At 35.9% G+C, this 25,456-nt stretch overlaps 1 protein-coding gene across 5 annotated transcripts; it reads right to left on the bottom strand.

Annotated features, from left to right (window-relative positions):
- Positions 1 to 670: 670 nt before the first annotated feature.
- LOC128212822 (voltage-dependent calcium channel subunit alpha-2/delta-3-like) lies at positions 671 to 24,341 on the bottom strand. 5 transcript variants are annotated; one of them, XM_052918158.1, is made up of 24 exons: positions 24,258 to 24,341; positions 23,358 to 23,499; positions 23,053 to 23,202; positions 21,469 to 21,617; positions 20,611 to 20,763; positions 19,951 to 20,115; positions 19,213 to 19,341; positions 18,824 to 18,952; positions 18,364 to 18,485; positions 16,376 to 16,479; positions 15,851 to 16,104; positions 14,652 to 14,796; positions 13,603 to 13,758; positions 12,793 to 12,861; positions 11,897 to 12,168; positions 11,442 to 11,510; positions 10,481 to 10,636; positions 9,222 to 9,337; positions 8,927 to 9,025; positions 7,918 to 8,119; positions 7,260 to 7,470; positions 6,774 to 6,912; positions 3,842 to 4,004; positions 671 to 3,332 (listed from the first exon to the last, which is right to left on the bottom strand). In XM_052918158.1, exons 2-24 carry the CDS (start codon positions 23,493 to 23,495, stop codon positions 3,131 to 3,133), a joined length of 3,492 nt encoding a protein of 1,163 aa, XP_052774118.1. In that variant the 5' UTR covers positions 23,496 to 23,499; positions 24,258 to 24,341; the 3' UTR covers positions 671 to 3,130. The 5 variants fall into 5 exon arrangements, with proteins under 5 accessions (XP_052774118.1, XP_052774120.1, XP_052774119.1 ...); XM_052918160.1 differs by having other exon boundaries at positions 23,113 to 23,202; XM_052918159.1 differs by having other exon boundaries at positions 24,248 to 24,319.
- Positions 24,342 to 25,456: the final 1,115 nt, after the last annotated feature.

Genomic DNA, 25,456 nt, shown 5'->3' with positions numbered 1-25,456 from the left:
AAAATTACAAATAGATAGACCATATAACTGAAGAGCATCACATTTTTTAAAAATTAATATTTTGAGAAGACAACTTTTTTCAGGAAATAAAATGAATCATAAATCTATTTACATCTATTAAAAAAGTAATACAGGCCTATACATTATCATAAGTCTTTACTTATATATAAATAAACATAAATATACACTTCAAAATAACATTTATTAAATGAGTGTTATCACCTAAATATGTTGCATAATGCCTCAAACTGTAATATGTTGACATTTTGCTGAAAATAAGCTTTGGTATGTTAATTTACAGGACATATGCTCGCCAACAGACACATTATTTTCCAAAATTCATTTAATATTAATGACTGTATCTGGAATGTATAATTGATCATGTAAAATTGTGGAATGTAAAACGGAAGAAATATATAAATGAATAAATATCACAAAAATATGCAAAAACACTAACAATTAACATAAGAAATACAAACATACAAAAGCTGGGGTACAATAGAAAGTCTATTTTTAAGGACATAGTTTTTAGATTCATTTATATCTTGGTTGTAATTAAATATCTTGTAAAACAAATCTACTAACTAATAATTGTATTTATAACACTGGGTTTAAAATATTTAATCTAAATTCATGCTCTTCCTGTATTTTATTATACGCTCATTGAAAAAATGATAAATGATAAAAATTCCTCGTGTATGATTTTGATTGGGAATTAAATATTTCTAGACTCCAATTTAAGCCTAAGATTTTTTTTATTTCAAATAAAAAGTAATTATGATTTAAATTGGGAAGAAACTTCAATATGAGATTTGCTGTGGTGAGCTCAAAGTTTTGAGTATTCATTGATGTTTGCTTCATATAATTATATTCAGCAAAAACATAGCTATCGCTTCAGAAGAACAAGTTCAAGTAATTTAAAAACGGCACAGATCCATTCTTGATAAACATGTGCGTACACCAATGCACCATGGTAGTACAAACAGCATGTAAGTTTCACTTATTTCTGCCAATTAGTTATATATAAAAGACTCTCAATGGCCAAATGAGTGCTCTTTTTATCAATAAAAGGGAAACTTTTGCATTCCTGGCCTGATTTGCAAACCACATCACACTGTAGTTATACACATTTCATGTCAATTTAATGGCCAACATTAGACTTCTTTCATTTATATAAAGGGACTTACTCATGGTTTGTAAAATGCCCCTTTTTTAATGAAATAAAGAGTGGTAAAACATCAGGAGTGTTAAAACTAAGAGACAGCTGGAACACTTCAGCAAATGTTGATATTTGCATATCAACTATTGTCTTTAATACCACAATTTTCAATCACATTATTAACGGCATTGAGTGATTTCATTGTTGCGTGATTGTTTGATTGACATTATCACATGATGTTATCAATGTATTCTTAAAAGGTTAAACTATCCATATAATGTTGTATTAGGCCTAATGGCCTTATGGATAAGGCATTGTTATCTGATTACTTCTTAACTTTACTGGCGTTGGTTCGCACCCCACTAAAACAAAAATACTTTTTTCATACTTTAATTGCATTTTTCCTGCAATTTTGAAATCATAGTTAAATAATGATAAAATAAGTGTTTTCAGATGCATTACTGGGAAATCTTATATTTGGTCCCAAAACAAGAGCACTTCCCTTTAAAGGGCAATAACTCAATTTTGACCCAATAATGATGAATGCTGTGTATGCACTGCCCCACTGTAACTATCCACACTTTACAAAATTTGTATAACTTACTCTTAACAAAGTTACATAGTGTTGGCTCAGGACCGACATTTTATATCATTGAAATAATTCATTAAATAAAAGGACAATTACTCTTGAGCTACTGACCCGATCCTGGTGAATCTTGCGCGTACACCAGTGCACTATGGTTATACACATTTGACATAAGTTCCAGTAATTGCCTGCGAAGTAGATATATAGTTATGGCAGCAGAAAGGAAGGATGGATTGATGGATGGATGGATGGATGGACACTCCATAATCTATAATCCCACTAAAACATTAGTCTGGGCATGACAAAGTTGCCCAGTAACTACAGAGAATGCTATCTGGATTTGATAATACTGATAAAGTATTTCGAAAGACAACCCTACAAGAACAGATAACAAAAATATTACTGACATCTAAAAAAACAAAGTAAATAGAAAAACATGCATTCACAATGTTCAGATTCAAAATGGTGAACCTACCATTAGAATCAAGAGCATTAAAATTGTTGATGCAAGTATGTTATCACAATTATGAGTACCAGTCTGTTATCACAATCATGAGTACCAGTCTGTTATCACAATCATGAGTACCAGTCTGTTATCACAATCATGAGTACCAGTCTGTTATCACAATCATGAGTACCAGTCTGTTATCACAATCATGAGTACCAGTCTGTTATCACAATCATGAGTACCAGTCTGTTATCACAATCATGAGAACCAATCTGTTATCACAATCATGAGAACCAGTCTGTTATCACAATCATGAGAACCAGTCTGTTATCACAATCATGAGTACCAGTCTGTTATCACAATCATGAGAACCAGTCTGTTATCACAATCATGAGTACCAGTCTGTTATCACAATCATGAGTACCAGTCTGTTATCACAAACATGAGTACCAGTCTGTTATCACAATCATGAGTACCAGTCTGTTATTACAATAATGCGAACCAGTCTGTTATTACAATAATGAGAACAGGCCGCAGTTTCAAAAAATACAAGTAATTACTTAACAGTGTAGCAAGGTTCAAAATTTAAAAAGTTACTCTGTTGGAATGATATTCTGTCATAGATTATATTGATATAGATTTATCGTAATTTTTTTTAAAAAGTTCCTTACAAATGAGAAATGTACTTGAGTAATTTCTCTACTTTTTAACATGTACTCAACTGTTTTCTTTGCATATTTAATGACCTTATCAAATACAATGAACAAAAAATATGTAAAAATATATAGAAACCAAAATGTATTCAAAATATAAAATAATCAGAATTTCACTATACTGGTACACAGGATGTAAATAGTGCACCCATATGAGTAAGAAATTGAGAAATTTTGAGAATTTGATGTCTGTCTGCAATTCTCCCAAACTATTCACTAGATATCTATGTGATGAAGAAGTATCCTATCACAAGCTGTAGCAGTAGTGCTGCCCCACCAGCAGCCCGATACCCTGCATTGAAGGAGCAGGGTAGACGGAGATTACGGAGGGTGGGACACTTGTTCTGATTGGCCAATGTCAGGGTAGAAGCCTCCTGGTGCTGGCATGTACCATTGATGATCCGGTATGCTCCAGAGTTCACCAGGCTGCATGACAGAATGGCACATTTGTTAGTGTTTACAGATTCATGCTGATCTTTAATGATCTTCATTGATTTTTGCCATACTTTTAATGCAAACTAATATCTAGAAAGTTAAAAAAAATTGTGATACAAAAGCTATTTGAAAGTACATTGTAAGTACTTAAAACTCTCAGATGTAATGTACATGTATATTAGAACAACACAAGGATTTCTCATTTTAAGTTAGGTTTGAAGGTAATAATCACCAGACTATCATCACATGTGAACATGGACTACCAGAAAATGTCTATCTTAAGATTTTTGACTTGTTTGCGCAAAGGATACTTTAGGCGAAGGAGGACAGTAACAATGAATGCTATTTTGGATCTATCATAATCATCTAAGTTTCTGAAAAACTTCCTAGCAAGTATTGCATTAAAGGTAACTGACTACATGTATTAAAATATTATACTTAAAACAGTCAGTGACTGACACCACGGCCCTGAACAATTATCTCCACCTTGCTATGTATACCTGCGAGTGATCATACAGTTGAAGTTATAGAAGAGGCTCTGTCTGTATGGTTTCCAGTTCTCTATGACCAGGAGATAAAGATTGGTCTTGGGCAGGGTGGTCACGTAGTAGAACCCTGACATACACGGGCCCGAGACGTTCCCCGTCACCATAAGGCTAGGACCTGCAGTGAAATCCGAGTCAACCATAATGATACTGTATCCTGATGAATGTCATGCAACAATCAATTAGGTACTAAACTAATAAGTCATTAAATGCTCAATCAACATGCAATAAATCAAATCTATCTTTTTTATAGATGTGTAAATATGCACCATTCATAGAAGCAGAGTAAAGTGCTTTGAACCTGTTGGTCAGTTGGTTTGTCTCAAGTTTAGAAGTGAGGTTGATCAAGACCAGCAGATGACACCTACTGATATTGATGTCCGTAGGTCAAAGGGCACATTCATGATAACATTGAACACACAAGCTTGTTGGAGTTCAGTTATCCAAATGTTGCAGTGATTTTGAAAACAAAAAGCTTGTCTGATTGATAACTAGAGTATGCTTTGGCCTCTAGTCTTCAAACCTGGTAGGGAGCTTGGCCAAAAGTCAAGGTCACAGTGAAATTAAAAACTAAAACAAAATTGCAGTCTAAAAGCTACAGTCCTCAAACTTGATTGAGAGATTGATCATGACCTGTTTCTCTTATTTGTAGACCTCTATTTGTTCCTAGATTACCAAATCAAAGGTCAAGGTCTCCAGATTGACAACAGTCATGGTAATCCGTTAAAACAGGTATTTATGAAAAAATAACACAATGACTAGTGACTGCTTGAAGGTTGCAAAAAAACAAAAACATTGTCATATTACAAACCAATTAGTTTCCATTCCATTTGACCTTTAAGCAGGTATCTGTATATCTGTATTATTTCCTATATGACCAACATCATATTGAAGCTAGAAGGTACAGTAATCTGCATTTTGTCTCTGGCAATATGTGTATCAAGTTTAATATCTCATCATCTTTTGAGTTATGATACAGGTTAAATATATTGCGCAAAGACAATGATGCAAATGACAACAAGCAAATTCGTTGAACTGATATCCCCCGGGTGATTAGGCCAAGTTCATGGATTGGAAATGAAAAGTAGGTGGAATATTCCTATATTAACATGGCTGCAGAGAAATGAACTGTTATGAAAGTTGGATATAAGTTTGAGTTTGCTTGGAATTATTTCAAATAAAAATCTTGTAGGAAGAGGTTGACCTAGTGACCTAATTTTTTATCACATGTGACCCAGATTTCTAATTTTTTATCACATGTGACCCAGTTTTAAACATGTTAAAGAGTTCATCCAGGAAAACATTCTGATCCATTTCATGAATATTAGACCATACATAATGCCTCTAATGTGTCCCAAAGATTTTCTAAGATTTGAGCTAGTGAACTAGTTTTTGACCCCATGTGACCCACTTTTACAAGCAGTCCATATTTCATCAAGGGGTACATCCTGACCAAGCTTAAACATAATCTGACCAATCATTACCATGATATGGTTCCTGACAAGATTTTTCTAAGATTTGACCTTGTGACCTAATTTTCGATCATATGCGCAGTCTTATGTACGTACAAGAGTTAATCAATGAAAACATTTTGATCAGCTTTCATGAATATTTGACAATGTATAAAGCCTCTAGTTTGTTCCAAAAAAATTCTAAGATTTGACCTAGTGACCTAGTTTTTGACCCCATGTGACCCACTTTTACAAGTGATCGAGATATGATCAAGCGGAACATTCTGATCAAGTTTGAACATTTTCTGATCAATGCTTACCAAGATATGGTTCCGGACGGACAGAAGGAAGGACGGAGTGAAGGAAGGAATGACGGACAAACAGACAATGCCAAATCAATATCCCCCTCACGAAACCTTCGATTCAGCGGGGGATAACAACACCATGGCTGTGACAATAAGGTATGACAATAACTTCTTTCATAAAACTAGAACGCCGCGAGTCGGATGTGTCGCCTGACGAATTATTTACTGTCGACATTATAGCTGTTAGATTGGCATTTTATTCATTTATAGACAATGATGTTGCCATTTAACTTTCAAGTGTAGGTGGCATTTGAACCCTCAATCAGATATACCTACGGAATAAGTTTCAGGTTGAAACCTCCTATAGTTTACGAGATATGCCACGGACAAAACCTAAGCAAGAAATTTAACAAAGTGCAATAACTCTAAAAATATGGCAGCAAGAGTAACGGTTCTTGTGCACTGCACTTGCCCTCAATGAGATCTATCTAGCTATGAATCTTCAAGTTGATACCTCTTATATTCTTCAAGATATGCCCCGGACAAAACTTTAAGCATGAAAATTAACAAAGGGCAATAACTTTAAAACTAAGAAAGCAAGAGTTACTGTTATTGTGCACTGCACTTGCCCTCAATGAGATCTATCTAGCTATGAAGTTTCAAGTTGATACCTCTTATATTCTTCAAGATATGCCCCGGACAAAACTTTAAGCATGAAAATTAACAAAGGGCAATAATTTTAAAACTAAGAAAGCAAGAGTTACTGTTATTGTGCACTGCACTTGCCCTCCATGAGATCTATCTACATATGAAGTTTCAAGTTGATAACTCTTATATTCTACAAGATATGCCCCGGACAAAGCATGAAAAATAACAAAGGGCAATAACTCTAAAAATATGGAAGCAAGAGTAACAGTTCTTGTGCACTGCACTTGCCCTCAATTAGATCTATCTATATATGAAGTTTCAAGTTGATACCACTAATAGTTTAGGAGATATACCCCGGACAAGCGAAAATGGGACGCGGACGCCGCCGACGCCGCCGCTGACGCCGCCGACAAAAGTAACCCCTATATGTCGTCTTTTCAGGCGACACAAAAACCAGACTAGCTTATAGAAAAAATCACTCGCCTAAAGCAGTCTCATTGACCGAGTATCCAACAACATCCTGTATACAGCCAAACTCGCTGTTGAACTTGGGTATCGGGCCCTTGTTACGGATATAGTCATCCTGCTCCTCTGGGTTCTTAGGGATGCCCTCCAGAGTCACCTGTTGTAAATCATTATTGATTATAGCCTTAGACTTAGAGATATTTGAGTTAAATATCTTACATGCAAACACAAAAACGCAGCCTGTCTTACTTACTCAACAAAAGAGCCACAAAGACATAATGTTCATGATGTCTGATAATTCCTTCCCTTCCATCCAATATTTAAATTGTTACTTACTGCATAAAAATACATTTTACAATTTTTCCAACATATTTATGTAATTCAACACTTTGAGGACAAAAAATATTACAGCCTGTAACATCAAAATACTTAAAGATTAAAAGAACAAATTCAACTGCATGGCTGTATGGCAAATGAAGGCGTGTTTGTATATAAGGTCCTTACCTTGGGTTCCTCAGGCGTGATCCTACAAGAGCCCTGGAAATCTAGCCTCTCAGTTCGGCGAATGAATGCATGTTTGTATATGAGGTCCTTCATCACCTCACCCTCCTTTTTGCCCAGCTGAACACGCTCATACTTGCTCTCATCAAGGTCACTGGCAGTCAGGAAGTCAGGGTCCATTATCAGGTACGCGTTGGAGTCAAACAGGTAACACCTGGGGACCATGAAGGCACAAATCATCAGCCCGAAATGGTAAATAAAAATAAAACATTGGAAAAGTAACACGTTAAAACTATCTTATAACTGACGCCAACATCACAAAAAAAACTCAATTCTCAATCTTAATCTCAACTGACAAAGCCTAACAATTCAAAAAATACCTAATGGTTGCAATGCATGGCAATAAATTCTGCTTTGTGGATGAGCCAAGATAATTCTTATAATTTAAGTCTGGAACTTGCAACCTGCAAATCAACAACAGTTATGAAATTGACATTGAATCAAAGCATTTGTGAAGGACAGCTTGGTTTTGATATTAAACTTTCTGCAATTTCACTGCATTTACCTTCTATTATTTCCCAATACTTTCTTATCAAACAACATGGCATTATTCATCAACATAATTATGAGCTATTGGTTAACTGCTTTATAATATTTTTACCTAGTGGAACAGCCAGGCTCCCCATCCGGGCAATCATACAACAGGCCACAGGACTTCTTGAAGTCTGAAGCCTCCATGCTGTCCATGGTCTTGTTCTGGAAGTCATCATACAGAATGTCCAGGCCCGTCACGGCCTCCACACGCTCCGTTGCACACCGACGGTGATCGTTTGCATCCTCCGCATGGCTCAGGTAACAAACCTCTACAAAGATAATAATGTTGCAACACTTTCATTGTTTGTCTGAATCACAGATTTATTCCACAACTTAATTTTGTCAAATAATGTATTTAGTTTTAGCTTTGATAATTGTTAATCATGGTATATTTGAGTAAGAGCGATTCACAACCAAAGGGGGGGAAAGGGGTTTAGACCCCTTCTGAAATTGTTTCAAAGGCATTTTTATTCCTTTCAAGTTACTTTCAACTATTTTTGATGCAAATGTACCAGCAAAAAAAAAGTTACAATAGTCAGAAGTTAGAAAGAAGTTCTCAAGCTTGATTTCAGAATGTGTAATATAATGTAAATGAGAGCCATTAACATAAAAAAAGATATTTGTTAAACATGTATGCCCCTCTAATGGCAGCCAATTAGTCATCATGCCTTAAATGTGCGTGGGGTAATTTGAGGATATCACTAATTTCCCTTCCAAGTTTGAGGATTGAAGATATATTTAATGACCAGTTCTAAATGTTGTAATAGAAGCTGACGAGTTATAGTTACAAGTATAACTTGTGTGAATCTACCTGACAGTAGTCCATTAGATCAATAGGATAAGGTTTGGTCTACCAACAGTCCAATACATGTAAAACAATATTACTTTTTTTCACAATTTTGTTGAATGAATATCAAATATATAAAGCTTAAACTTAATGAAATCAACCAATAAATAAGCCAGTTCTCTGAAAACCATAATGTCATATTTTTATGTCTGGTGAAGCATGTATTTGGTATCCTTTGAAAGGGTATTGCTTGTTGAGAACTTATATACAAAATAAATTAATGACTTACTTATGATACAGTCCTCATCTACATTACACTTGCAGCCCCCCGGCCATGGTCCTGTCAGTGAGAAGTTGGAACATTCTTCCTCAGTCTTCACCTTCATTCCTGCAAAACAGGATTGGCTTCATTACGGTAATTAATGTTCTAATTTGTTCGCAATTACTCACAATGAGTTTTCCTTATTGAAGGCAATTTCACCACCAATTTGGAATTGATACAACATAACAACCTCATAGTTTTCTTCTCAATTTGAATGAATATCAAATTCTTAACTCAACAATCTAACTTAAGCCAGTCAGACCTTCAAAGACTGCCTGTGATATGGTGTTGATCTTGCCAACCCCAGCAGCATCCATGTAGGGCGTGGAGATTGAGATCTGGTGAGGGGCAGCGCTTGTCCTCCGGTACCATGGCCTCCTGTACAGACAAGTACAGGATTTATCAGGCAGCAAAATAATCACCATTAACATGATCATGATCATCACGATCACCACCACCACGATCACCATCATCATCATCATCATCATCATCATCATCATCATCATCATCATCATCATCATCATCATCATCATCATCATCATCATCACAAAGTAGCATTAATGCATTATTGACATTACCAAAATCTTAAAATAAAAGATCATGTATTTTTCAAACTGAGTCAACATATATTAGTGTTGGGAATCGGACAGAAAAATTACTATCGATAACTGTTTATGAAACTGATCAATGATCGGTTATTAATCGATTTAATCATTATTCAATTATCTTTGGTCATCATACTTAAGGCATTTAGATACATGCACTAGTTTTAAGCACCAATGCTCCATTACAATATTGTTTCTAGATTTCTTTGTATAAATTACATTATTTATTCAAAACGCGACTATATTTTAGTATTTACAAGTTACTATTACAGAACATGAGACCACAGGCTTTATATTTTGTCTTATATTTTGTATTGTATACTTGTGTAAAATAAACATAAAGAAAGATATCAATTTCTTTTTAATAATCAGTCAGTAACAAGTACAGCAAGAAGTTGAATATTCGATACGTTTTACAAGAACAGTTTCTTTCAGAAAAGTGAGAAAACTAAATTCTTACATGGTAAGAAGTAAACAGTAACATGTTTAAAAAATCACTCTTAATCCACAAACATGAGAAGTTGAGAACCAATCCTTGCACAGTTAAATTACAAAGAAAATTTGTAATAAGGTACTGTAGTGTCTTTCTTACTTTATAAGACTGTGAGTACATAACTGAACATAGTAACACCTTAACATTTCAAAATAATAAACTAGCATTAACCAGAAATAAGTAATTGAGTCGGTAGCGGTTATGTGCCTTGTTTCTTTAATCAATTGTTTAAATTTCACTATCAATTTTCGCCGACAAAGGCCTTTCCGATCAACTGTCAATTATAATCGATCTTCGGCACAACACCAATATCCACCTATAGCATATAATATTTGATAATCTAGTAAAGCAATAATTACGATATTGTTTGCTTAGCTTATGAAACTTAAACAATTAAATGAAAGAAACATAACAAGGTCATACTTTGTTGGGTCGTAAGTTCGGCGAGATCTGTGACCAGGGTAGGTTCTGAACACTCCACTGCGAAGACCAACGTTCGTCCACTTGATCTGACTAAGGGACTCAAACTTCCGACTCTTCCATATCTCTTCAATCGGCTGGGTGATTAAAACATCTGCCCTGCAAGATTATAATAAAATTATGTTTATAACATAAAACTTGTACATATTTTAATACTTAATAAAGCAATTATCACACAAACCGACAAGTACACAGGTTTCAACACAAATCAATAGATCATTTTATTTTAAAAAAGAAATGATAATCAAATGGGTTTCACGCAATAAAAATCAGAAAAATTCTAAAAAAAATATAATTTGAAAGAATATCAATCTTTTCTATTTTGCATATCAATCTAAAAATGAATCTGCTTCAACAATTGACCGTCTCCGTGGCCTAGTGGATAAGCGTCCGCCTACAGAGCGGGAGGTCGTGGGTTCGATCCCTGGCCGCGTCATACCAAAAGATGTTAAAAGTTGGTACAAGTAGCTCCCTTGCCTGGCGCTTGGCATTTAAAGGGTAGTGCTTGGAAAAGTGGTGTACTCAGTACTGGTTTAACCCAGGAAAGTTGTACCCCGTGTATCGGTGCTTTACACCGAGCACGTAAAAGAACCAAGGGGTCTCTTCGTAAAAGAACCAAGGGGTCTCTTCGAAAAAGAGCTAGGGTCTCGCACCCGGACTTCCTTGTATCCCACCACTGTCTCTTCAGCGTGCTGTCCCTTCAGCAAAAACAAAGGACCCCGTTGGAAATAAGTGCTTGCACTTTCACGGGTTATCCTTGATCGCAAGGTCTAAAGAAATACATACATACAATACGTGGTAGTAACTTAATACATTACTTTGCACATTTTCACAATTATTAAAATTTTAAAACACTGTGACACATGTTACTCCAGCAGTTCCATGCTTTAACTATGGTACATACCTAACACCCTGTTCAAACTTCTGCTCCCCTTTCTCACATCCCACATCAGGCTCATAACTGTTGATCCACCTGAAAAAGGCAAATGTCAGCAATCAATGGCAACTGAGGCAAACACGTTCATACCTACTTGTTGGGCTGGATAACACCAAAGCAACCCTAAATACATGCATGTCTAGGCAGACCTTGGTGAGAAGTAATTTTCCTAAACACGACCAAAGTGGACATATTTCACTCACTTCCTACACAGCCCAAATTATGATTGACAAAACGATAACTAAACAATAGTTTCTGGCTATCTTGCTTTTTTCAGAAAAGGCATATCTTTTATTCATGTTTTTGTTAATTGAAGTCTTCATGAAAATAATAGAGAACTACTAAAGGTATTTAATTCATTTTTGGATATTGATTCGATAAAATCTAAAGGCAATTCAAGGCTAAGCAACAGGATTCCATACTTATGAGCCTCAACAGTTTTCCTGTCCAGGTTGTCATCATATATGTACTCAATGGGGTCACAGTAGGACATGGGGGCAAGGAAAATGGTGGAGTATTTGTCTGTGATACGCAAGCCCGGGTACTTGGGCTCATTTTCTTTAACCTCTATCTCCTCAAACGTGCCCAGAGGCAGGAGAGAACGGGCCAGGGAACTGTTGTACTCCTTCAGCAGGTTGAAGTAGCTTGTCTTGTATATTGTCCGGTTGGTTGGCTCTTGGGATCGGAGAAACTCCTGAAAAGAGCAAGGCCATTATGATTTACAAATTAGAAGTATCACAGAAGCAATGAATAAACCCAGACACCACCTCGACAAAGGAAAGGTATATTTTTCAGATTATTTTTACTCAATTAAGTGGCATTAGTCTTGTAACACCACATGAAATGTAACCCAATTTTTAAAGTGCACAATTTCCTATGCTGACCAACATTCCTGAAGTTCCATGAGTGTAGGTATAATAACTTTGGAGCAAAACAATATTTTTCTGGGACACAACAGGACATGACAGATGCAACTCTACATCCCAAGATATAACTATCTGGGAGTAAAATTAAAAAATCTGTGTAAATGCCAACCACAATTTTCATCTAACATGGCTTTTCGGGATATTAAAAATAAATCGATAAAGTACTTTCATAGTGAGCATCATATGAAGCATGTTTCTGCTGATATAATTTATCGATCAAGTCACCTTAAGGTACATGTTCTATCAACTCAATGATTCAAAGACTCTTTCCTTTCAATCACCACAGCTTTGTCAAAACATAACAAGAAGTGTAAAAACTATTATGAATATCAGAAGGTAAATTGTTTCAGGTACGTGTTCCTGTCTCACAGAGGTCACATAGTTTACCCTACCATGTCTGTGTCAGCGATGCTGTAAGCAAATGAATACTCCGAGTTGTTCAGGCCAGCATAGTAGTATGTCTGAAATAAATCAGCAAGTCAATTTGATAAATAGGTAAGCAAGGCTGTGAGTTTGTCCAAAAGCCATATTTTCTTAAGTGTATACTTTTTTCGTTTAGCACAATTGTGACAATAGCTGATAGCTTACAGAATAAGAATTGAGCCTGTTTCCTGGGTAGAAAACAGCATTGGTATCCATTTTGAGTTTAGGACCACAACCTCTTTGCTGAGAGGGGACACCTATATCGCTAGACCACTCCCATCTTAACACTTAATTATACATTCATCACTGTAAATGCAACATAATAAGAGACTACATTAAAGGGGCTAGACCAGATGATACAAAAAAAATGCAAGAAAAAAAGAAAATTGTCAAAAACTTACATAAAATTGACATTGTTGTGTACAACACATCGAATCTAACTTGTAATTTACTAAGGTTGTCTACCACGTAAATCCCATTAAGTTTAATAATAGCATTGGTATATATAGATCTGTGCTCATGAACAGATATGATTTAAACTTGAAAACCACTATGCACTGTTTTAAACAGAGAAACACAGATGAGACAGCAACATGATTGTTGCCTTTATTATTTTGACTTATTTTAACAGTGTAAAGTGATGTTTTATCGACCTCCTATTAGCTATCATTGACAATTCTAGGTTTCTTTTGAGGAAATACTGTATTTGCAGACTTTAGGACCATCTGGTGTCCAGCCCCTTTAAAGCTTTAAATAATGCCTTGTTATAATGCACCTACCCTAGGCTTGCCATCAACAGCCTTGTCTATTCTCAGAGATCCCTCCTTCCCCAGTTTCATGTCCTGTACAATCAGGGAGAACTCAAGTGGTTCATTATTTTTTCGCTGGTTTTGCTCCAACTTTTCTATGGGAATAAATATGGGGTCCTCCAGTAGCTGTAATACAACAAGTACATGTATAAGAATATTTGTCTTGAATAATGTTAAAAAAAAAATAAAAATTGGTTTAAACTTATGGTGATAATTAAAGAAGTCCAACTTTAATGTCAAAGCACAGTGTTGTTACTTATTAACCAGCAATTTTATCTTGAGCAGGCCTTCAGATTGGCATTCGGGAAATAATAATGCACCTAGTATTTGTTAATTGCCTACTCTGTTAAATCGAAATTGGACATGCTGCATTATTTCAATGATTATTCTTTTTAGAATGTGTCAGAATGTTTGACCTATTGGTAAAGTTTCCAATGTAATACCATGTTGCTGCTTTCTATAATATTAAAGCATATTTTCAGCATTTAGCCTGTTTCATGACACTGGATTAATTTTTCCTACAGAGCTAAAATTACAAATTTAGGCTTAATAATGAAGCTTTGATTGGGAATAAAAAAACAACACCTGCAAAACAGTTAAAGCTGCACTCTCTTAAATAGACCGTTTTGACAAAAAAAAACACACCAAGTTTTTCATATTTACATTCAAAATTTGATGTTATATGTGGATCAACTTATTTTTCTTAAAGTGTTAGTACCATTTTAGCCATACTATATCAATTTTCGACAGTAAATATAAAAACTGCGATCTCATTTTTTGTCAGCAGTTTTATACCACTGGTTTCCAGACAGAAACACAAAAGATTGACTCATTTCAAGACCAAAAATAAAATGTTGTCAAAATGGTCGATTTGTGAGAGTGCATTGTGTGTTATTTTTCTGTCAAGAATCAAAACCAGTCTGTTAAATAACCAGCAATGCATGGTGAGAACTTTTCCAGTACAGTATTTACATGAATGACATAAACTTGACTCTTCCATGCATAACTGGAATACTCACGTTAGTGCTGGGTTTGAGTTTTGGGTGGAAGATTGTCTCCCCCTGGTTGTTGATAAGGAAGGAATAGACTGTGCCCCACTGGTGCTTGGTGAGAAAGTTCTCCAGCTTGTCAAGGGTGGCGTCTATACCCACCACACCAATCGTCCTGTACGGGCAGATACAAAGGGATGTTTGTTGTAAACAAATGCATGGAGTAATGGAGGTTGAACAATTCACTGTATGCTTTAAGCTTCTTTTTGCAATTTGTATGATTTAATGATGTATTTTGAGCCACAGAAAATGCTTAAAATGCTTCAAGAAAATACATTTTTGATATTTGCTTTTGAAACTATATCCTTCTTTAATGATATTTACAAATAACAGGTAACTTAATGTTGGTATTAAACCTTATACAGCTACTGTAAACTAAAATAAAATGTTTTACTAAAGTATTTATTGTTAAACATCAAACTAAATCCAACAAAGAAAAATAACCAAAGAAGGAAGCAATGAAAATGTTCATCCATCTTGTAACATAATTGAAACACAAAAATAAAACAAAACCTTAGGTTGAAACAGTGCCAGAGCTGAGGTACACAAGCTATGTCCTGCCACTGTAAATGGTGAAACAAAATAATGGATAAACAGAAACTAAATTGGGAAACTGAGCAAATCAGAAACTAAAAAGTAAGCGTACAATGGATGAAAAAAGCCATAAAACATCAAATTTATAAAATATTTTCAATTTCGGAGAACAATCTGCTGAATGTCGCAAACAATGCTAAAACTTGATAACTTTTTTGTGCTTTTTCCTCAGATGTAGGAATACATGTAGCTGTGCAACAAAAATACTGACTTATTTTTCAATGAGAACACCAAGCAAATCAAGGGCTCAGAGCAAGACATACACAACTACATATAGAAAAAGCTGGAGTTATGATCATCTTGCACTGTGACCTTGTAATGCCAACCCTTAATTGTTCTTCTAATGTAAAAAAAAGCCAATTAAGAAAACTCTGGTAACCCTAAATACGACAGCTGACGTATAATTGCTTGCAAAGCTTCAGGTCAATATCTTTAACATTTATTTTATTTGAACAACTTTATTTATTGACCAAATTAAAAGCTTTTCTACAACATCAACAGTGATGGCAGCGGTGATACTTAACCTATGGCAGTATAGAATCTTTTTAAAAGCAAACAATGAGAAAGCAAAACACCTCTTAGTGATCTTGCTAATGACTGGTATGGCATGTGTGACCATAATTCCCAGGCCCCAGGCATCCAGGTAGGGCGAGGTCCACAGGGCTTTGGTTGTCTCGGCATTCGTGGACAGGAACTCAAAGTAGTTGCTCATCTGAGAGATGAGGTTCTCACCGGTGGTCAGCTTCAGGAGACTTCCACCATGGCTGCAGGCTAGCTTGCCGGGGAACTTCTCGGCATCCTCCTTGATCAGGTAGCTAAAGATCCGGGTCTGAATAGAGGAGTAATTCATACAGTCAACTGGCTTGAGGCCTTTTACTAAACTGATACCAATATGGGTTTCACAATGATAATTATTTGCCATTTACAGTGTCACTTTACTATTAAAAGAGCTGTATACCAAGCTCATTCAAAAACCAAATTTAGTACAATATCAACCTTTCCAATAAAATGTGCTTATTAACATAATATCAAGGTTTCCTCAACAACACAACTGAAACTACGAGAGACATTTTAGCCCTGTGGCTCAATACTTGTACTACCTGTGGACTGAGGTAGGCATTTTTGGCATCAGCTATGGTCCAGACCTTGGTCCAGTTGTAACGACAGACAGGGCCTGGTACATACCCACTCCTTGTGTAGTAGCCTAATAAGGGGGAAGAGATATTACAATCAGGGCACCATTTCAATTAAAGATTTCAGTCATAATTTAACATAAGATTTTCACAGCTGGAATTTGTTTTGTTGGTCATTCCCTAAACTGTGTGTTCAACTTTGATACTGGCTTAAGTTTAGCTTTACATAACAAACTAGAGCTATCACTGAAGGTGATTAATACCCCCGAACGCCGCCTCTCATTATGATTTATCATTGTATGAAGTTTTATGCTATTCCATCTAGTAGTTTTCAAGTTACTGTCCGGACAAAAGTTTGACAAAAAAAACAACAACAGAAAAAGGCAATAACTCTGTAATTTGCTAAAAATAGTGTAGTGATTCATGTACACTGAACTCCTTCTCATTATGAGCTATCACTGTATGAAGATTTATTAAATTCCATCCAATAGTTTTCAAGTTATGCTCCGGACAAGAAAACAAAACAAATAAAGGGCAATTACTCAGTAATAAGCTAAAATAGAGTTATGGTTCTTCAACAATGCACTTCCTCTCATTGTGCTTTACTATTGTATGAAGTTTCAATGAATTCCATCCAGTACTTTTCAAGTTATACTCCAGACAAAAAAAAGTAACAAAGGGCAATAACTCAGTAATAAGCTGAAATAGAATTGCGGTTTCTGTACACTGCACTCCCTCTCATTATGATCTATCACTGTATGAAGTTTTATTAAATTCCATCCAATAATTTTCAAGTTATGCTCCGGACAAGAAAAAAGTAACAAAGGGCAGTAACTCTGCAATTAGCTGAAATAGAATTGCTGTTCCTGTACACTGCACTCCCTCTCATTATGATCTATCACTGTATGAAGTTTCATTAAATTCCATCCAATAGTTTTCAAGTTATGCTACGGACAAGAAAAAGTAACAAAGGGCAGTAACTCTGTTATTAGCTGAAATAGAATTGCGGTTCCTGTACACTGCACTCCCTCTCATTATGATCTATCACTGTATGAAGTTTCATTAAATTCCATCCAATAGTTTTCAAGTTATGCTCCGGACAAGAAAAAAGTAACAAAGGGTAGTAACTCTGTAATTAGCTGAAATAGAATTGCGGTTCCTGAACACTGCATTCCCTCTCAGTATGATCTAGCACTGTATGAAGTTTTATTAAATTCCATCCAATAGTTTTCAAGTTATGTTCCCGACAAGAAAAAACCCAAATAAAAGGCAATAACTCAGTAATAAGCTAAAATAGAGTTATGGTTCTTCAACAATGCACTTCCTCTCATTGTGCTTTACTATTGTATGAAGTTTCAATGAATTCCATCCAGTACCTTTCAAGTTATACTCCGGACAAAAAAAAGTAACAAAGGGCAACAACTCAGTAATAAGCAAGAATAGAGTTATGGTTATTGTACACTGCACTTCCTCTCATTATGCTCTATCATTGTATGAAGTTTAATCCAATTCCATCCAGTAGTTTTTAAGTTATGCTCCGGACAAGGTAAATTGCAACGTCTCGACCGACAAACTGACGGAACAACAAACCGACTGACCGACCGACCGACCAAAGGGTGACTCCAATATACCCGCTTCAAACTTCGTTTGTCGGGGTATAAAGAACGAAAAATATGACCCAAAGAGAATTTCTCCATATGATCAAGATATTTATTCATACTGGCTATATATATGAATATGCACAAAATTTAATGTGAGATACAGTCATACAGGAGTTGTAAAGAACCAGCTGGTACAATTCAATTTCTCATAGTCTTACAATATCACAGACACATGAATCTTTACCTGTTTTTGACAGATACATATGAAGCCATTGAATAGTTTCAATAAGTGGTAAAAAAACAGTGAAGTGTGACCCTATCGTGTAATTGTAAATTGTTTATGATATCCTGTACCTGGTCCACAGCGCACATCCTCCCCGTCTGTGTCCTGGCCGTCTGTGGCAAACACAATCACCGACTGGCAGCCTGTACGGGGGTTGCTCTTCAATAGGTCAAACGCTCGGTCAAAACCAGCCCTGCAAAGGAAAACAAACAACTCAATGTGGAATAACTAAATAATTCTCATTGATACAAATTGATCATTTGTCAGCTAGCTTATTTTCAGAAGCTATAACTAACAAGAACCATATAACAATTTGTTTGTGCTTAGAAGTTATACATAAAGGTAGATCTTTAATTCTAGAATCCCAGTGACCATATTATATACCTTAATTGATCCAATGATACAGCCAGGTCAGTCTGACCATATTTGTTAAAATGAATATCAATAACATTCACAAATCTTGATGCAATGGCACTTTAATCAATTAATGAATGTTTGCTGTGTGTGCCTTAAATCAGATATATTTCATACTCTAGTTCGCTGGTTCCCCCCGGTTTGAGGTCCTGTATGTTCTTGATGAGGTCCTTCCTGTGTGCGATGGTGGCGGGAACCATGTGCTTCTGTTCACAACTCACAACTGTCGTCTGGTAAAAGTGCCACCTTAAAAACATGGCGGATTTCAACCAACAAAAATCAATTAAAGTTTAACTGAGTGTCATATTTTGAGACTTAAAGATATACAAATACATCTAACATGGAAACTGCAATAAGACTGTATTGCTGTAAAATTGTTCTCTTTACTTTCCAAATGGAGTTCCATGGTAGTAAAACTTGTTAAAGTGGCTTTTTTCTTTCATTTCCAAACATATTCAACTAGAAAATGTGTGTTAATTTGATTTTGACTTCCTGTATGCACATACTTTCCCACTTCATCCCAGTAACTAGCCCGGGCACAGATCACGTTCACATAGTCTTGTTTGGTCAGTGTGTTGATAACTGTCTTGGCCACGGCCTTCGCAATGCTGAACTTCTCGCCCTTCATGGAATCACTAAAGTATATCAAATATATAGCATGCAGTTATTTTCCCAGAATATGATTCAAACTGCTATCTGCGTAATAGAGACCAAATGATTGGACCTATTTTTCCTCCTGCCTATCATCTATCCTAGCTTATCAACTACAGTAAAATTTGGTAATAATAAAGATTCATAAACAATCACCTCCATTTAATAGCCTTGTATGATAGTAAATACCAAATCAAAGCTGAAACTTTAAGGTTTAAATTTTGCATTTTCACACAGATTCAATTCAAAACTTAACAAAAAATTAAAAGATAAGAGTATGTGCAAGTATGTTAGTTGAAAATGCAAAATCTACAATTTTCATTTTTTTAAATAACTACTTTGATGACCAGTTCATTCTAAAAATGGACAAAAAGGGTGGGGCCTATTTCAATAAAAATCTTAGTCGAAAAGTGAATTTAAAAACTGAGCTTTAGCCAATATCAAAATTGAAACCAGTTGCCACACCAGTTGAGGAAACAACCAGTTGCCACATGTTGAAATATCCTATATTGAAAAGGGGCCAAGCAGTTTTAAATGTTTTGAGACTGGTTTACAAAATTGACTCTTAAAAGATGTATACTTTTGATAATTACCTGCAGTCGAGAATAATGACTACATCCTTGGGTCCACTGGTGGCTGCGATGTACCAGGGCCTCACTCGTGGGTCGTAGTCGTTGTAGAAGCCTGCAAAGTTGGTTGACCATTCCCGCCCTGGGTACTCACGAACCATGCCTGTTGTAGAACCAAAATACTGCCACCTGGAACATAGCGTGTGGCATAGTTATTTGTTAAAGCTGCACTCTCACCACTTTTATGTTTTGTCTTGGAATTAGCAAATTTTTGCGTAAATGTCTGAAAACCATTGATGTAAGACTGCTGACAAAGAGCAGATTGCCATTTTCATATTTACATTTGAGTATTGATGTTTTATGGCTAAAAACATTACTAACACTTAAAGAAAATGAAAAAAATGAAATTTCCGGCAGTTTTCCAAACAATTGAAATCTCTTCCATTGTGAGTTATCTTATATGACTGAATTGAAGGCACGCAGCAGTCACTTTCCTAAGCCATTAAAAATTCAAGCAAATCTAGATCCCAGCTTATAAATGGTCCTTGCAAAGAGCCATTACCATTAAGGTTTATTCCAATGACCCCATTGCTATCCTCGTAATCATTCATATATATTCATGTAACTCAGTTTAAACTTTATCATTTCACTATGAATCTTACTGCCTATCATAAGTAACAGCACCTGAGCGTGGGGTCGGCCTTTTGGTTTTCCTTGAAGAGACTATCAAGCATTGTGGTGAAGTAGACTGTGTCGATGGTGCCGGGGTCATCGCGTGGTACCTCGTCAGCGATCTTCACAGACGACTGCTCCCAGCTCACCTGCTGCTTGAAATATCTGAAAGGGATGGCATCCGGTACTCAACATTCTGTCACTTGTAAATATATCAACTCAATAACAGGGATCCTGATAATTGTTTCTTTATCAGCTAGGTTTGTCACATTGTTTTTTCAGGTCAGCTGATTATATCGTTTTTCCAAGTCAGTTGGTCAATTGTTTTTTCTGGGTCAGTTTGTCACGTGATTTCTGATTCAAGGTGCAATGGAAAACACGGGCAAAATCAGTATATCTTTACAGTTGAGTATTAACACATAATTTTTAAAATCTCCAACAAAACAAGTCTATTTCAACAATTAAAATATTGAAACACATACATTCTGCTATCAGATAAACATGTTAGTGAAAAAAATGAAACTTCAGACATCATTCCAGAACTTCATGCAAAAAACAGAATGTTGTTTTTCGAGGATATGGACCCCTCTCTTTTCTGCATTAGTAGTAAAAACACCGCTGCAGAATACTATAGCTTTGAACTGGAATTTAAGTATGTTACAAACAGTCGAACCCCATTGCTCGAACTCAGGTACCAGCAAAAAATACTTTGAGCCTCAGAAAATTCAAGCCAAGCGGGATTGTTAACCTTCAGTATAAAGTATCAGTCCTCTACATCTAGTTCAAGCCAACAAGGAATTCGAGGCAAGCCAGTTTGAGGCAACGGAGCTCGACTGTAGTTTTGTAAACAGGGAAGTATGTATCTCATACGGGTTGAATTTTCTATTGGGAGGCAAGCGTTCCGGGATATCGGAGTCCGCATAGATGTGTTTCGGGAGGTCAAGTAAGCGGTCCACATTGGCACTGCCATTGGTCTGCACAAACTCATCATACAGCTTCTGCACCTGACGCATCAACTTCTGCAAGTTAACATCAATAAAAGAATTTAACATGTGGTCAAATACAATAGAAAGTGTATTACTTATGGTAAAAAGACTATAGAGAATGTATTACTTGTGGCAAAAGATTAAAAACAGTGTATGACTAGTGGAAAAAGACTTAAGAGGGTGTATTTCTTGTGGTAAAGGACTACAGTGAGTGTATAACTTGTGGGAAAAGAATAAAGATAGTCTTTTACTTGTGGGAAAAGACTTAAGAGTGTATTACTTGTGGTAAAAAATTAAAAGACTGTATGACTATTGGAAAAAGACTATAAAGGGTGTATTACCAATAATTGAGGTAAAAGACTACAGAGAGTGTATTACTTGTGGTCAAAACTGTAATTTATGAAATTATTTCCCTACTATCTAAAAGCTGGAATCAACAATCCTACCCTCAACTAAAAGCTAGTTACAAACTGAGAGGACAAAAAGCCTATAGAAACATTCATTAGTATTAGTCTTTCGGATAACCAAGCCTAAATACCTCCACTAGTGGTTTGCAGAAAACAATAAAGAAGCCCTCAGCTATAAAAAAATCTGGAATGTAAACTAGATATACGTTGGTTGGTGAAATCGGAAAACAGTTACAGGGTTTCAATATATACATGTAGCACGCCCTTAGTACACGTTAAGTTACCACAAAAAGCAGAATTCTAAACGCTGATGAAAATTTTCACAAATATGATGTATTGCAAATTACCTGCCATTGTGCAATGCCAATCGTAGGACGTTCTACTGAATAAACTTATTATTTTGTGTTATCAATTGAAGAACGTTGACATTGATCTATTTCAGGCATTTCAGAAAATATTTTTTGCAGACATGTACTTATTTTCACCACTGCAGCCAATAAATGAATATTAAATAAAAAAATAAAAGTCCATATAAAAAAGTTTCCAACTATTTATATAAAGGTGCCAAGATAATAAAAGTCAGACTTCATGGTAATTCTTACATTTGTAACAGACTGGCGCACTGCAGAAATGTGCATATGTCTGAGAACAAACCGACAACCTCTGGCTTTGCAGGCAAACAAACAAAGCTAGCTCTATAGGGATACAGTATAAGTGCTGCTAAATATACATATCCAATTCCTGTTTACAATTTCTCACTTCATTTTGTCATCAAATTTTGAATGACCAAGGTCAATTTGCAATGACCTTGAGGCGCATCATGCAACATAAGTTATTTACTTTGAGCGCCAAATGTAACAGAATGCACAAAACCAGGACATCTTGCTCTGCAGGCTGACACGCTACCATGTTGCCATACAAGTTAGCTCTATAACCAAACAGTATAAGTGCCGATACATTCATATCAAATCATGGGTTACAAAAATCTACTGTTAGAAATGAAATTCCTTTAACTTAAAACCTGTAGCTGGTACTACAATTGAAAATACATGATTCCTAACCTCTGCAGCTGTTTTTTTCTGTTCAAAATAGTTAGCAAGGTTATCCTTGACGACACGTACAATTTCCTCCCCATTCTTGGTATGAGGCTGATACATGGCGCTGTCCAGGTACCCCTGTGTGTAGTGCTGGTTGATACCCTCATACGCCAACTGCCAATGAAGACAATTACCTTGTAGTCATTAAACTTCTGTTGACTGCATTTACTAAGTTAACTTATTTCCCAAATAAAACTTTATTAATTCGTGTTTTAAAAATCCTAGTGTTTAATAATACAGAAACGGCAAAGTTTACAAACACACAATACCTGGAGGATGTAGTTCTCAATGAGGACCGCCCAGTTTTGCACATCCCCTTCCAATGTTCCTACTTCATATTTTTCCTCCCCAGGGAATTTTCCATCACCGAAATTGGCAAACAGCAATATCACGCAGAAACACCACATCTTGCTACAAGGGAGACATCAACAAATATTAATTTTGAGTGAAATGTTAGCAAAGTGTTTGAAAAAATGATAAAACATCAAAAGTTGAAATTAGATCTTTACTGCATGTCAGTGCAGTGTGTGGGTAAAAACTAGACGCCCCATTAGGTCAGTTGGTTAGAGCGCCATGCTTGTGTTCTCGCAGTCGTGGGTTCGAGCCCCGCCACAGGAACACTTTTCCTCCAAAGTTTACTTTAAGAGTGTATGCCTGAAAGGGTGTGTGAACTCCATACTGTTCAACTCACAGTTGACGCCACAGGTACTTGACACAAACTTTTTTTAATGTTCTATATGGGCTATATACTATAATAAGAAACATATATAGGGCGATTTTTTATTATGTGACTTGCGCCTGTGGTTGACGCCATGATCAAATCACTATGAAAGCTAACTCAACACCAGGGCTGTTGAAAGTGTCCTCTACGCCAGACACTTTACGCATCCAGAATAAAAAAAGTCTGGAAGCACACCCCTGAAGTTGTACCCTCAGCAAACGAGGTGTGCACATAAATCCTGGTCAAGCTACACCACTGATTTTATAAATATATAAGATGCCCTGAACACTCATTACTAATAGTATAAATTAGCCTATTTTATAAATGTCAAGTTAATTTTGCTTTACGGGCAGTATGCAAAGCGCTTTAATGTTTTCGTGCAGTTTAATTATAGAAGATTAATTATTTACATGAACACAAACAATAAATCAGTCTTACACAAACTTACGAAGTCTTTGGTCAGAATATTTAAATCGAATAAATTTTCATCTTGCAAGCCTCTGAATCCACAACAAGTTTCCGCCTGTCTTCGGACGTTCCGAACTATTCCGGAGAATGTCGAAACATTCTCGGCTGAGCTTGCCGGAAAAAACCGGGAGGTTACGATTTACGAGAGCTTTCCGTAAAAGGTTAACTTTCACCATTTAAATGGTAAAAAGTAGCACACAACAGTTTGTTCTGTTAACATTCAGTTGCGTGGCTGCTTTCCGGTACGAGCAAAATACGCGATGCCGGGGAAATGGTAAAAATATAAAAATGTATGTTTTATACATATACCATTGTACTAACTGTAGGCTTTTTGGCGGTCCAACTTTAAATCACATTGTCTTGTTTCATTTAACGTACTAATAAATGCTTTCTAATATTTGTTGGCCTCATCGTCACTTATTCTGAAGGGTTAGGATGCACCTGGGAGTGGGTTGAACAACTAGATGATTAACCATGTCGATAAAACACCTTTTTTATTCGATGCACGTACCGTTTGTTAAACATCAACATTTACAACATTAAATTTATAATTGATATTAATATCGACTTTTGAAAAACGTTTAAAATCATGGTTAAACACTGTTTTCGCTGAAGTGTATATGCGTCCGGCCAAGCCGTTCAAAGCCACAAGTGTAGTTTTGTGCATATAAATTTTATTTCGATACGTGAAAAGTAAGTGTTTATTTGGCAAGGTCTTGAAGAATTTCATGTTATATATAACATATATGAAATCATTCTATTTTTCACCACCCCTGATTGATCCGCCTCGGTAAAAAGTTATTGAAGGAAAACATTCGACAAGTCTAATATTTACAAATGTGGAAATGTGATTTTGATACCTTAAAGGTCGTTTTAGCTCCAAACACAAACCTTTTTTACAATGGTTTCTCCTTCAACAATATTCAAATAGAATATTTATTTTTGACGCTCTGCTATACAAAAGCCTTTAAGGTAAAATAATGTTGGTTAACCACCTAGATGTGCGGCTGATAACAGTATATGCACGTCATGGGATCTGAGATTGATTTAAACTACTAAGTGTCTTCAGGGTGAGGAATCACGTGACTTCAACGGGGTTCTCACATGTGTCACCACGGTTCAAAACTGATGTAAATAAGCAAGAAAGTGACAGTTATTTCTAAATAACCTTTTTTGAGA

Source organism: Mya arenaria, chromosome 13 (genome assembly GCF_026914265.1).
Source record: "Mya arenaria isolate MELC-2E11 chromosome 13, ASM2691426v1".
NCBI classification, from domain to species: domain Eukaryota; kingdom Metazoa; phylum Mollusca; class Bivalvia; order Myida; family Myidae; genus Mya; species Mya arenaria.
The sequence above is the reverse complement of the archived record's forward strand: the minus strand, read 5'-3'. Positions and strand labels throughout refer to the sequence as shown.